A 16,025-nucleotide genomic window follows, 5' to 3' on the forward strand; every position below is an offset into this window, starting at 1 on the left:
CCCGTACTGAAAACCATTATGCGATTCTTCGTATCTTGTTATACTGTCCTATTTATGGAGCTATTAAGGAATTTATAAATGCTTAGTTGCCAGAAAAAAAAAGGATTGAGGTGATTTAACGGAGAAAATGGCCCTTCAGCTGTAAAGGTCATGACCTGATGAATCAAGGCGTTAACTAATGCAATAAATTAATAGCGGAGAAGGATCTGAAAGGGAAGTTGAGGGTGTCTTGATACGATTTTAAAGAAAATGCACAATTCTAAGTAATAAAAATCTAGCATTAAAGACCACCAACGACGTTGTCCATTACCATTATAAGCTATTGTAACAACACAAATCAACACAGATTTATTGATGACACGTGAGTATTGTGAGATGCATAATTAATATTTGATTTAGAGAGATAATAGATCATTTACAAAGTGAACAAGTAGGTATCGGGTGTGCGTTGCATAGTTAGTGGTTTGGTGCACGCGTTAATTAAAAAAACGAATTAACGTGCCCAGTTTTTCTATAGAGAAATATTGTGGATTTAAAAGTCTTTATTTCATTTCAGTATAACCCTTCGATCTGTGTTAAAAAATAGCAAATTCTTCATACGTTAACAATTGGATACCGACAACTCTGTAGACTTTTGGCTGATTATACCATGACTCTCCCATATGCGAACGTCGCAAAACTAACGGATGTTTTCCTTTTCCCGAACATTGACTAAACTGCTCTGTATATGTAAATCGTCTTCTAGACCTTCTCCCCCGAAATCAATAGAATTCATTGGCCAGTGTTTCATTGATTTGCAACCAATCTGGAGCCGATAGCCACAAATTGTTTTACATTAATTGTAAAGAAGGCAAACCTCTAGACTCTAGAAAGACAATCTGCAGAATTTTCCGTACCGCTCACGTGACGCCAAACAGTAGAAAGCAGGTTTTCTCTAATTTGACTATGTGATCGTTTTCAAAAACACAGGGGTATTCCAAATGAATGCCGCAATTTAATAAATTAGTATTTATAAATACAACTGTTTCCCGTGTGAGAAGCGGTACCTGCATTGTCCTCCTTAATAGTCTCGTTGACCAAAAAAGACTGATATTTTTCCTACGCTTTTATCCAGATTTCCCGATTTTGGTGTTAGTTTCTCATTCAAACTTAATATGGTCTTTTACATATGTTATGATGTCGGCTCATAACTAGGAAGCTCCGCATTTCACCTAGAAATTTAAAACAATTTTACCGTTGCAGGGTCTAATTCTGGTAAGGCTAGGCACCCCACAATGTAATCCGTTAAATTAACTAATTTTAAATTCTTAAGGGCCTTTACAGTAGCATCAAATTTGTTTAGGAATAGATTTAAGTCATTTGAAGCATCGGCTTAAATTCCATAATCTGCTCCAAATAACTATTAGCGAGGACTGTTTTACTATGGCGTTTATCGAGAAGTGATTTCTAAATAGTTTCATAGTTCTCCCTAAGCCGGACCCTTAAGCCGTCCGACCGGCCTCCGATAGGGCCTTTTTTCCATGAATCAAGCTTTGAAATATTGAATAAAATGTCTCCCATTCTCTGATTCCCCAGAAAACGGAGATAATTCCATTTTCGGTTTCGCCGCCAAGTTTGAGTCGAAAACAACCCCTCTGATTACCCACTAAAGAAAGCGACGATTTCTCGCTGAAATCGCACGTCCTTGTACTAAGGGTATCAACCACCCTTTATCGACTGATTCGAACCTTTATTTTACCAAAATTTGCGCAAAATTCGGCTCGAAGGACCAAATGTATTTCCAAATAATTCACAAATTTATGGATATGATCGCTTACAAAATGGTTCTCTTTACCAGCGGTATAGATACCTACAACTGTGCTGCACTATTTTTGGGGACTCGTTTCCCAGAGTCCGTTTTGAATTCCAACCACTATGCATTTGAACGTTATAGGTAAGCAAGAAGGAAATCTATATATCATTTTGTTACTCTTACCTTGCGGTAAGACAGTTTTAATTTGTGATTGTGAGATTTGGATGTATTTAAATCTGTGGTGTAATCCTCTGCCATAGACTGTACACAGCGGTCATACGGTCTATGAGGTCTCCTCAGCAAGTACGTTTCTATGTAGTTGCCCCAATGTCCGTTTTCAACTGTGTTATGATATTAGGTACCATATCATTACCGTAAGTGAAGACTATGCGGTATATAATAATTGCATACTGCGCGTAGTAGCAATTTTCCCTTGGAGAAATGCGTTAAAACAATTCTTTCATGAATCTGGCAACAATCCGAATGATTCTCAACAAGGTATATCTTTTACGTTTACGTTTTACGTAAAACAATTTCCTCTTTTTACCATTAAATTTATCGATAGTTAATTTCCATGGATTCAAATGCAGTTTGAAACGTGAAAGCCTGGTCCTTTACTTTCTTACCAGATATGGTAACTTCTCTACAAGCGAAAACAAAAGGAGATTATTAGTTAGCAAGGAAGCATTCCATAAATCTCTTACTTTTATATTATTGTCATCAGCCGTGAAATCTATGTTTTCCACGTTGTTATGGGGGTATAATTATCCGTTACACACAGGAACACACCTTTCCCTTTTGTGTAACTATCCACCAATCCACCAATCAATTTGCAAGCTATTTATTCAATGAAAACATTTGCGATTAGAAATTCAAATTTCGAGCAATAAATTTTAATTTACGACGTATTCGATATAATTACTGCATTTAACGATAGCTGACGTGTGTAATGTACAGAGTAGTTACAGTACCTACCTACATATCTATGAGAATGTAAATTTATGTAAAACGTTAGTCTGATAATGCATTAATTAGGCGACATTCTTGGGAGACTTAAACAATTATAGTTTACCTAAACATTTATTTAGAGTTCGTGTATTTTAAAAGGAAAATAGATTATTGCAGATGTAATGAGACAGAGGAGTGTGCACAAACATCTTTTACTGACATCTTGCGATTCTCATTTTCCAGTTTTTCACAGTCAAGTACAATTACCTAATACAGAGCAAGAGAAAATATCGGAGTTAATGTTTACTACATCTTCGAGTCAAAAAAATTGAAAAAGGGCAAGTAATTTTACTCGTTTTTGTTTTATTGAATTTTCAAATTTTTATGTTGATAACGTTTGTCAATATACTAGTCCAGCCAAATTACGGTTTGGGCTGGATGTTGTCATTTCAGTCAACGAAGCCACGTATATTCTATGTAAAAAAATCCGCTGAATCAGAAAATCATAGTCCCCCAAACTCCCGGATCATATTGTTATAAACAAACAGCGAAGAAAAAATGGCAAAATGTCGTTTCTGTTCGCATTTGATGAGTGACTTCAATTATCTCGTTACCTATTGCTCTGAGCGAATAGAAATGACTTTCTTTAGAATTGAATTTTCTATAAGATACAGTTGGTATGGAACGTTCATTTTGTTATTGTTTTTTATGGAGAAATAAAAAAAATAACCGCGAAAATTAACAATTTGTTATTACTAAGTAAAATAAAATCCGATCTTTTTGAAAATCCGTATTTCGCCACTTCTTTTGATAACAAAACAATAATTATGACAAACCCGATCACCGTTGGTTTTGTAGTTATTGCAACCCTAAGACAACCATTTCCAAAAATTATCCCGATGATTCTTGCAAATCGGCGGACTGTGGAATTTTGCAAACTCATTTTTGGTTGTCTCGAACACAAGCCCAGGCCCAAAAACTGATTTCTCGTGAACTATAAATCGGATTTGGATGAATTTTTTTAATGTAAGTCTTTCCGAGAGCTTTGCATTCGCCTATTATAGATTTACATTTTTTTTTGTATTTTAGAAAGTATTCCATTTATTAACTAAGAAAATTCTTCGGATCTTGAAAAAAATTGCACAGTCTGTCATTTACTTTACAGGGGCGTTCCGCTTCAACCCCATGTATTAATCTTACGTCTTACACAAAAGGTATTTTAAGAAAAATAAGCACCTTCAACTTTTAACTAAGATTAAGATTGTTGAGTTGTTATTTATCCTTTACTCCTTTTTCTCGAGACCACACAAAATAAGAACCATCCCCAATTTAATCAACCAGAAGAAGTAGGAGAAGAAGTAAATTTGTAGCATCTAGCTCTTATTTAGCCACGCCAAATTATTGCCATATGAAATACATTGTAAACTTCAAGGCAAAAATGTAAGGTTGATTCCCAAATGAAGTACTAAGTGTTTAGCATCACTTGTTTTGTAATTTTTTTCTCTATCGAGTGACGTAAAAATCCAATATGGCGTCCATTTGAAATAAGGAAGTTGATGTCAATATCTCGGAAACCGCCATTTTAAAATTTTTTTCTACATTCATTGATCATCCAATCTTGCAACTTTTATTTGAAACTTTTTTCGATAGCTCCCTTCGTTACAAAAATATTTAAACTTTTTAAAAATGGCGATTTTCACTTTTTTGAATTATCTACGAAACGAATTATTTTTTTCAAAATATCGCATCGGAATATCCATTAGCATCAGAAACTACACAACTTTGCCAATTTAACCGAATCTGTAAGTATAATAATAACAAAAGATAGCCATGTTATCCTACTCAATTTAAGACACCCTGTATAGTAAGTTGGTAACGATATAGGTATTTAAAACTCATCGTTGTTCCACAATTTACTTCTAGCTTGGAGCATTCCACTTAAAGTTGGTAAGATCTTGACATCAAGAATGGAATGCCAATATATTTGTCTTATTTCATTGTTATTATACCTACGAGTTTCAATTATCATTAGATGCATATGTAGGTATAAACCTATCATAAATTCGGCTACAATTGAGTATAGGTGCTTTTTGGTTCTACATCACACATATTTGAATATAGTTATAACCAAAGGTGTAAATTATATTGGTAATTTAACAAGAACCACTCTAACAACGTCAGCTTGTTATAGAATTTCAATAAATTAATCGAGTTATATCGATTTAGTCACCACATGAAAGCGGTTATTGGATACTTATTATCTTATTAGTAATATTAGAAATTTTACTAAATCTTAGGTGTAGATGTTTGTAAAATATTAAAACGTGCATCTAAGCGACTCTACGACCAAAATGAGCATTCATTTTTTGTTCTCGGGTATATGCAAATAGATACATTAGGAAAGAATGATATAGCACCTTACATACCTACTGAATAAGTTTAATTTATTCGCTGTTTAAGTTCATTTATACCTAATCTGGATATACGAATTCAATACCTGGAGATGTTACGCAAACGATTCTACCATGAAAGGTGGCGATTTAAGTAATAAATTATAGGTAATCCTTCCATGCTTTAGATTGTGCGTACACAGTGTGTGCGGTATCGCTATTAGAATGTGCAGTGCTGTTATAATGTGCAAATGAAAATTATTAAGCATAATTCGGTTCATTTACAAAAATTTTAATAAAAATAATAGGCACAAGATTAAAGGCATATATTATGCATAGTTTAAATACGTAACTTATACATTTTGACATTTATTGGAGCTCATGTGAAAGTTGTGGCGTTTTATAGTGTCCATAATTTAGATCAACACTACGAAGTTTGGAAATTGTTGGATACGCAGCGCGTGTTTCTTTTAGATAATTTCGTCGTTCACATCATTACCTTACAGGTACCGAAAAACTATTCGTTATGCATCTCTGATGATTACAGTAACGAATTCATTCATGTGAAACAACTAACATGTTGGAGATTATTCCTAAAAATTTTATTTAGAAATGAATAAAAGATTTCCGATTTTACATATTTCAATATGCAACGAGATAAGAGATCTAAAAAAATAAAATGGGAAAAAATCGGCGAAATTTACGATAGGAAAATAAATAAGTATTAAAATATACTTTTAGCATGGTGACACACAATATAATGACAAATCTCGTCTAATGAATATAATCTGCAACAAGTGTATATAATAATAAGTAGGTATATATACTACGTTTGGCTGGTATTCGGAATTTAAAAAATGATAATAAGTAATGATCGCAAAGTAAACTATTAAACATCTTGAAACCAAAATGCATAAGTAAAATTTTCCTACGAGTACCGAGTGCCTAAATTTCCGATTTCAGACGTAGACCAACAGATCTAATAAGACGATAATCTGGATAATCTATATTTTTTTAAATATAAATATCTGAGGAACTTATTTTGTATTTTTTCAATTTCTCTAATCTCTCCAATGTTATTTCGATACCAGTGTCGATACGTACTCCAGCTTTGGTCTTACTCATATAATAATAAGTATTTATTTATTTATTTATTTTATTTACTAACAAAACGGGACTTGCCCTTTTACATTGTCAGCAGTCAACGGTTTTGGCTTTAACAACTTAAACAAACAAAAGTAAAAAAACAACAATACTAAAAAAAAAAAAACAAATACTAAAATGCAATATCAAAGATGTAACAAGACATTACGGACACTCGTTCAAGTTTCCTGGCTCGTGACCTATTAGATTTTGTCATAATAGTACGCAATAACTCCATTTTTAAATAATGTTAAGTTTACATTAAATATATTAGAAGAATTAAGACATGACAGAGGCCATGGTTTTACGTATACGTTCATTGTTAACAAGCACTAATGGAAGAATCAGGGGAGTTTAATCCCCAAAACTTTGAAACGTAATTTCTTAGTTTTAATAACCACTCGACTACCTACTTAAATCTATGGAAGAACAGTTTTGAAGACGCTCTTGTTTTTTCTTCGGCCAATAACAATTCAATGCAAAACTGTACGAGTCAAATGAGAAAATAAATGAAAAAATAGGCCAACAGTGTAAAAACAGGCGTAGAAAAGAGAAGAAAAAAAAGGGGTGCAATGATCTCAAGTGAAAAGTGGATTCAATTTTTTAATGAAGGAAAATGAAATTAGCGTTCCGAACCTACAACTAATATTGGGAATGCATTTTCAGTCATCCAGTCGCAACAGCTCCGGCAGAGAGGGTATTTTTCCTTACTGAACAATGCATGGTCTAATGACAAAAGTTAATAATAGTCAAAATAAATTGTGAACTGTTTCCATTTTTTCTTAGGGATGCAGAATTAAAAAATTTAAAAAAAGGTTTTGGCGTGATAGACGGGTAACTTGCGCGCATTTTCCATGAATTGATCAGTTATTTTCGAAAGGTCATATAATGGACTATTTGTGTGTACAAAAAGGCATAAATATTCTTATAAATAGGAAACTTCGCATTGTCCAATCTGCGCATGCCTACACCTGATGTTTAAAATATGCGATATGTTTGTCTTTACTAGAAGAGTTTTTAGTGAAATTAAAAAAATATCTTTATAAATAAGAAACCTGACATTGTGCATATTAATCGTCAATATTATCTTGAAAACTGTCGCAGTAATTAAGGCTTCAGACGAACGGACTGGCGGAAGGTAGCCTTAATTTTTTTAATAATGTGTGAATTAGAGTTAGGTTTTTAGCGCATTTCCACAAAAATAAAAAAAATGCGCTATTGTGGCCACTTTGTCCGTCCGTCCGTCCGCTAACTTTGCGACGCTACTAGTTTTTTATCTTAAGAGCTATTGTTCTACTTTTTTCGCTATTTGGTTCGTTATGGTGTCGAGTCTTGTACCAAGGAAGGAATTTTTTCTGTACCGCTTACAAAAAAAGTTATTGTAAAAAAAACAAAAAACCGTTTTTTACATGTTCCATAATTTTACACTTTTGCCGTTTATTAACGATCCTAGAGATCGTTTATAATTTTGCATTGCTATCTGTCGCCTGCCGGTTGGTCTCTCCGTCTGTTCCTTTGTCTGTCTGTCCATCTATCTGTCCGTGTGAACGATAACTTTGTTTAGAAATGTTCGATCGCTTTTACATCTCCGTTAGTTATGAACTGAATTGCATGAAATTCAATATGGGCATAGCTTTAACCATATAATACGCAATGCCAAAAGTTGAATCGAATCGATTCAAAATTCACAGTGCCCTTTTCGCATCTCGACCATTTATAAACCGAATTGCAAACTTTTTTACTTATAAAAGTATTTGAATGAAATTTGATACATAGGCACTTGAAATAAAGGAAAATCAAACGCCAATTTCAAAATTTGGTTTTGCGCATGCGCAGTGCCAACTTTTTTATTTATGGAAGAATTTAAACGAAATTTGATACATAGGCACTTGGGATAAAGGAAAATCAAACGCCAATTTCAAAATTTGGTTTTGCGCATGTGCAGTGCCAACTTTTTTATTTATGGAAGAATTTAAATGAAATGTGATACATAGGCACTTGGAATAAAGGAAAATCTAGCGCCAGTTTCAAAATTTTATTTTGCGCATGCGCCGTGCCAACTTTTTTATCTATGGAACTATTTAAGTGAAATTTGATACTTAGGCGCTTGGAACAAAGGAAAATCTAACATTAGTTTTAAAATTTAGGTTTGCGCATGCGCAGTTCCAACTTTCTTATTTAGAAAAGCATTGAAATGAAATTCTTCTCATAAACTGAAATTGAAGTAGCACGTCAACAATGGATTGCCCATGTGCAACGCTATCTTTCATATTTGTGGCCGGATTTTTACGATTTTAACAGAAGTTGCATCTTACAAATGGGAAATGAATGCAAGTGGAAATGCGCTTTATGTAAATCGTTTACGATTACTTTTTAACTTGTTTTCATTTTAATAGCGCATTTCCCAAGGTGTCATTATATGTTTACTATTCCTGTCGGGACTAAGGATTACTAAATTTTGCTGTAACGGATTATTGGAGTACAAACGTCTAATAACGTATATACCACAGGACTAAAGTGCGTCCTAATACCTCAGTTACTTGTTGCCCTCATCTTCGTTTCGATCAAAAAAAGTCCCCTAGGGAATAAAACACACGTTAGTCCCTTGGTATATAATATACTATACTATTTCATCACTCAAAAAGTGTTGTTTGAAAAATGTTAATTTCATAGCGCTTGACAACCTCATCATCGTGGAATTCGTGGCTACCACTTTGCTGATAAATAAACCAACATGCATGCGACAATAATTAATTTCTTGTCACTAAGAACTTAGATCTAGAGCCCTCTTTTACTTTTAAGAAATAGTATATTAAGTATGGAGAACGGTAAGGGATTTTTACCGTTCGAAGACAATTGTTTGGAGGAGGAGCGAAGCGACGACTCCAATTATTGTCTGAGAACGGTAACCGTTAACGTTCGACGTGCTTATAACATTTTTTGCGCGATCGAAATTAAAATTATCCAACCAATATAAATATGCACTAAGAAATTAACGAGCAGAATAAATCGAAATGATCGAAGTGGTATGGTGTACATCACTAGGTAACCAGTTTATTTGTCAAAATTGAAATTAATAATTTCATAAAAATGTGCATGTGTCTGATGTAGTTTACTAGCTTTGCACTTCCTTTATGACTTTATGAGCGTCTTGCTATAGGAAACAACAGCACAAATTGTACGTTTAATGTACCTAACAATAATTAAAGATTAAATGTAATGTAAGACTGTTGATTTTTAAAAAGGCGTCGGTAAGTATTTTTGCTGTTCTGTTTTTAGATCGGTAAGTAATTTTGGCGTCGTCGTAATCATAGCAACTGGTAAATTCTACGTACTGTCATGGAAACACCCATGGTAAATGGTCAGAAATGACCGATCACGCAAAAAATAATATGTAAATGCAGGAGAATCCCTTTTAAAGAATTCAGCTTAGTAAATTTCTCTCCGGAAATTTACCCCCAAAATATTGCGCTTAAAGAATACAATTTATCCCTGGAGTAATATTTGTATATAAGGTGTGTTCACCGTCGGACTATTTGCCGTACTGGCTCTAGGGACAATTCACGTATGCGTTTAAAAAATACACTCATGGAATGAGAGTCTTTCGATGCTGTGCTACTTATCATGGCATGTTATTTAAAACTTGAATGATTGTGACCGAATAGTGAAAGAATGAATATATTACCATCTTTCTTCGGGCCTTTTTTACCTGCACAAAAAATATAGCTTTGTTTTGATTTCAATTGGCCACTAACTACATTCCTATATAAAAATTGAGCATTATAAAGCATTCAATAATAATGAACATGTCAGATGAAAGCATGCACTAAATTTGTACCATTAAATAAATGCTTTGGTTTGGCACGATGAATGAATAAATGCAATGAATTCTGCCTATTAGTCCACTACCTACAAATGTGATTCTACCACAAAATTCTAATTTGGGGAAGTTATTGAATGGCTGTTAGTGTTTGACATGTTGTAAAAGTGTTAACACCAGAATCAAATGAAACCGAATATGGCACTACTATCCATGTATATGGTATTTAGGACGGTTCCATCCTAATAGCTTGTACGAACAACTTAAACATCTTGTTACACATAAAAATCTTATAAGATACGATTAGCAATTTTTCAGTCTACTAGTTACAAGTATCGAGACGTTAAATAAAGAGCTGCTATTTTGGTTTGGCGGTTTCATTGAACTGATTATAAATAGCCGATGCTGTCGGAGATAACACTTGTACCTCAATTACAAAACCTTATTTTATTGTAAGATTAATATGTTACAGTCAAAGGCAAGCGGTAATAATGCACTTCTTATAAGAGCGATTGTATCGCTGCGCGTCTCTATATTTATGACTACTTTTGCCCATTTAGTCGCAGTTATGCCTATTTTGTGACAGGTGCGAATCCGTGGATTATTATTTGCACCCAATATCTCTTAACATAATAGCCCCCGAGCATTAGAGATGTATGTAATTAACCGTATAATTTCTTAAGTGCCGACCAGAAAGCCATTCATTTTCATGATAACTACCCGAACGGTCCATTGATCATCGTTTGCAAATCGTTTTTCTACCGTACAAGATCATTTAGTGCTAAATGCAGATAACGCGATTTTTTTAATTGGTAGTAACATGACTTCTTGCATAAACATAGTTTAAATTTAAAAAGGAAGACTTTTGCTGCTGAAAAGACAATGGCTCTATTTATTGAAACGAAACATGGAACCTTTGGTGTAAATCTATCTATCTATGGAAACGGGTCTGAGATAATTTTATGTTACAAAAGCTGAGAATGTTTTGTAGTGTAACGAGCATTAACGCTATGCATGGCGTACGAAGGTAACATTTTTTGTGGTACTTTTTATGAATTTTTTAGATAAAAACATTTAACAGAGTTCTATGCTATTACTACTAAATTGGAATGTTTTAGGTCAGTCTTAGATCGAGAAAAAAATCTAAAACTAAACTCAAAAATTTGACAAAAGTTCGAGGTTGGTGGATAAGAAAAATCGCAATGCGTTATTTGTTTGAAAGTATTGGCAGCTGATAACATAAAACCCAATAAGAGGCATTTAGAAGACTCTTTTCGACCCTTAACTAAAAAATGATCAAAGTCCTCGTGTGAGATCGAAGGGACTTCAGCGCATTTTTGTGTGGCAGATCAGTGTTTTATTAGCCAATATTGACTCCACCATCAATAAGATCTTGCCGAAAGCTACCACGTTCACTTTGTCGGTACCATTTTCTCACTTACCGTGCACTCGCAATTCGCGTTTGAAGTTTTGACTACACCATCATTAAAATCCTTTGGGGGTTACCATATTCCCTTTGTCGACACCCACTTCTGATCACCCGCAACAATTCGGATTTGAAGTTTCGACTCCACCATCAGTAAGATCTCGTCGGGGGTTACCACATTCCCTTTGTCGATACACAGTTCCGACGTCCCGTTCATTCGTAATTCACATTTTGGTAGATTTCGCTAAAATCCCGGCATAAAATCGTATTCAACTTTTGGGTACTTCACATAGCTCGACCTTCTATTAGTGACACGAGAAAGAGAGACCGCGATTCGCGCTGTAAGAAACTTTTGGGCGCCCAAAGTCGACTACCCCTCGAAGCGCGCCGCGCAAAAGGTGGTTTATTTCGCCCCTAGGAAAAAAAACAAAATTCCGCCACGCAGGAGTTGTGCGCGTTGACAAGATCTTCCCGACGACACCAATTTGAAAACAATCGGAGAAAAACGGTAGAAGAAGATAGATAAAAACTGAAAAATCTCCAGGTTAGTATAATACGCTCGGGGATGGCGTCCAGATGTCGTCGACTCCAAATCTTGTAGCCCCATCCCTAACGTTCTTAATTACACGGCCCCGATAGTTACATGTACACTCCTTGTCTTTTTACAAGCGTTTTTCTACGGGCGCGCATTTACTGCCAGCCAGCCAGCCAGCCAGCCGACCAGCCAGCCAGCCAGCCAGCCAGCCAGTGAGATTAAAAGCTACTTTTTACAAAAAAAATTTTTTGCAAAAATGCGCTAAAAATTAGCCCCCAACTCAATTTATAGGTAAGTACTTGAAATTGATTTGCCGTTTGACAACTATACCCTTTTCGAATTTTAAGTTAAGGGCAAATGCAAGCCGTGACAGTTCATTAAAACACACTTAAATACATTATGGGCCATAAAAACGCCCGCTGACGATAAACTGCCAATTCTCATATATTTTAGATGGTTTACTCACCGCGATGAAAGTTAGAAGAGGTTGTACAATTCGCATAGTATCCAGCACTGCCGAAGGTGAATTTTGAGGGGTCAGAAAGTATCCGCCCCTCCAACTTGGCTAACCCGTCGCTTATTGTTCCTCCTGGAGTTTTTTCTTTAACATCTCTCATGGGGTTGGTTATAGATGGAAAAAGGGGTATTTTCTCAATTTTGGATATCTAAAAATAATAGACTTTGTTATATATCTATAAAGGTCACAAAAAATGAATATAATATTAGTAATCGTTTCCGAAAAATTGTCACATTCTAATATACTTTAGACTATTGTATACAACACTTCGATTCTATTGAGGTTTAATCTTTCTAGAGAACGATATTGCACTAGGCATTGCAATTGCACTAGAATATACTACCTAATAATGTAGATAAACTGATGGGAAATTGAAAATCAGTTTGTTTCTTTTTATCCAGATAAATTCACTTAGTTCACCCAATTACTAGATAATGTAGCATTTGTTCGTTAATATACCTGCATCCACCAACGCAGAAGTTGTGCACAGACGCAAGTGAAGACGCCACCTTATGATCTCGGCGTTGCTATTGGACACCAGAAACTCATTGGCCCTTCAAATCCCTTATGCACATCAATGATGTATTGAGAACCGCCCTTTCATGTTTCTCAAAGAACTATTCCATACCTCAGGAGAAATGATACCTAAATGTTACGTAACCGTCATCGAGTAAGTAGTTACTTTAAAGTATATCATCGTAAAACGGTCATATAAATCACTGCGTATACATCCGATTACAACAGAAAAACTGTTTTATTGCTTACAAGAACAAGTAGGCTTGGAAAGAAATAGTTGTAGGACATTTTATCGGATCACATAAATCTTCAATTTTACTACAGGTTCAAAATGAGTTAGCGGACTTTTACAAAAATAAAATGGTTCCGTTTGATCGTCGCAATCAATTATAACGGAATTAACACTGAAAGAACTAACAAAAACACGTATAGACCATAAATTCTGCTCATTTCTGTATAATTTCAAATATTAATATTAAATTGAATGAGAATAGATATCGATTATGTTAATAAATACGACAAATGCAGTAACAGACAAATAGTGACCTTTGTGTTTCATTCATGGCCAATAGTTACAAATTGACATGCTTATTAATGAGATTTGACCCACCGTGTCATTAGCTCGTTAGAAGTATAATTTTGCGAGATATTAATTTGACAGTCTAGCGGCAAAGTGACAACTCACATGATCTACATCTCACAATTCCGTCGTCATTATTTAAATTTCCCGAAATTGCTTTTCAGAAAAATATGCAGAACTAATGAATTTATTTCTGCGCGATTATATACCTTCCTATATCTTCATAATTTACAAATTAATATACATAATAACTTTAAAACGTCTCTGGAATATCTTAAATTATTAATATTGCGCGAATTTATGAATTTTTCTTTATTCTCGCATCTGTTTCCTAAGTTTTCGAGTTCATTGCCAGTGTTGACTTGGATTATTTCCAAATTGTGGTTAAAAGAAACTTAATAATATAAGTTAATTAGATGATTCTTATCGTACAGACTAAAATGCAATAGTTAGGGCCGTTTCCATAATCAAATTTAAAGTCAAGTTTAAGATTGAGTACCTATAGCATAAAATCCAAGAAAGATTCTAGCGACAATGACATGCGTCGTAAACTACGTCATTGCATGGAATGCCTATTTAAATTCTGACAAATAGTGTCAACAGTGGAACTGTTAGGTTGTAGCAAAGATAATAACTGCAGTTGTAGTATCATGCCTAAAACCTGATGCAACGCCAGTTTTCGCAAAGGCAAGATAAATCCAGCTTTATAGGAAGGGGGAAGGAGACGAAGAATTGATCACTTCATCGGCTCCGTACCACCCTTCGACCAACGGTCAAGCCGAGAGAATGTCCAAACCGTCAAGGATCACTTAAAAGTAAGACCGAAACATCTGGGTCCATACTCGTACAACGTAACCTGAATGAATTTCTTCGATCTGATGATAATAATAGACAGCATTCATGCGGCGTAAACATAGTCATTGATATCGAAAATAAACAACCGAAATAATCACACGGCTTAAAAGGCTGCACAGGTTCGTATTGTAACTAAATCCAAAACTCTTCATTTGTTGCTTTCAATGAAATCCAACAAGGTCCTCGACTGAGATTTTTACCATTGTCATGGAGTCAAGTGATATCCTTCGCAATTAAGCCACATACACCATTCATCGATTGCGCAGATAATTAAATAGCTAAATTGATGTCGCATAAAGAAGTCCTAGTAACCATCTCCCTTCTTCTCTGCCCCTTATAGAGATCGGTTGTAATTCCTCATCTCTAGAGAAGTCTAGATTTGGTACTTTTCTTTTTTGGACCGTTTGGACATCGGTATCAACAGACGAATTTAGGGGGTTAATTCTTACCGTACCTACTCACAAAGGATGATCGGAACGTCTAGCTCTAGACTAAGTAGCATATTGATTGGTAAAGTGGTGGGTGCGTATATCTCGAATGGCGAAACTACGATACTGCGGAGAACATCCTCAGGGATTTATCTCCTGAATTATATAGTGTATATTTATAATATGTGCCAGACTGACTCTAAATGTGTATAAAGATCCTCCCTTGCGCCTATCTATATATTATTTACTTATAGATAACTGGGTGTTAGCCGACCCGAATGGGTAGGGCCACAGCTTCACCGCTGGTATATCTGTCTTAGAAGGAACTCTGTTTTCTAGTGATAGCTTCTTCTCTTGGCGTTCATTGGTTTCCGATGTTCCTATCATTTTGTCTACTTCCCTTCCCTGTTTTCCCTCGTGTTCTCCCCCTTTTTATTGTTGTCCTCTCCCTGCGTTACTTTCTGTCCCCCTTTTCCTCCTACTCTTGGCTTCTTGTACTTATGTCTAATTCTTCCCCCACTCTTCTGCTTTGTATGTCCCCAGTATCTCATCTACCTCCTCATCTTCAGTCTCCTGGTAATCGTCTTTCCCTCTAGTAGTTTTCTTCGCTGCTTTCTTGTGAGGTTGCTGTTTTCCATCAGTATCCTGAGTGCCTTGCACTCCGCCCTCGTCAATGCTCGTCTGTTGCTCCTTGTTAGCGTTGAAGTGTTAATTCCGTATAATATTGTCGGTGCTATGATCGTGTTGCAAATCTTCATTTTCATATTTATTTATTTATTGTTCCTCTCTTGTTCTGGGCCCTCAACAGGCTTGTGTCCAATTACGCAGTGACCCACATAACGCCCCTGCAGAAGGTCTTAAGTTGTTCTATACTACTCCGGTATTTGACTTACGAATTAGAAAAACTGCAGGAAAACCTAATTCGGAGTAGCTGGCCGAATGCTCGAAACTGATCTAAGGGAATCCCATCCTGCCACAGATGAAAAATTCGTACCGCAGCCCAGGTTCGAACACAATGTTGTAGCAGTACACCTTCGGTAAAAAGCATTTCAATATTTTGTTTCACATAATATTA

General features: G+C 35.2%; 1 protein-coding gene across 2 annotated transcripts in view; it reads right to left on the bottom strand.

The window, feature by feature from the left end:
• Positions 1–16,025, bottom strand: part of LOC116164216 — a 48,613-nt gene that overhangs the window by 5,531 nt on the left and 27,057 nt on the right. For both annotated transcript variants that reach the window (XM_031478361.1, XM_031478360.1), the window contains exon 3: positions 12,521–12,719. In XM_031478361.1, the coding sequence (XP_031334221.1) occupies positions 12,521–12,556 (36 nt within the window). In that variant the 5' untranslated portion in view covers positions 12,557–12,719. The remainder of the gene's footprint in view (positions 1–12,520; positions 12,720–16,025) is intronic.

The sequence above is a fragment of the Photinus pyralis genome, unplaced genomic scaffold, assembly GCF_008802855.1.
Source record: "Photinus pyralis isolate 1611_PpyrPB1 unplaced genomic scaffold, Ppyr1.3 Ppyr1.4_LG2, whole genome shotgun sequence".
Lineage (NCBI taxonomy): Eukaryota > Metazoa > Arthropoda > Insecta > Coleoptera > Lampyridae > Photinus > Photinus pyralis.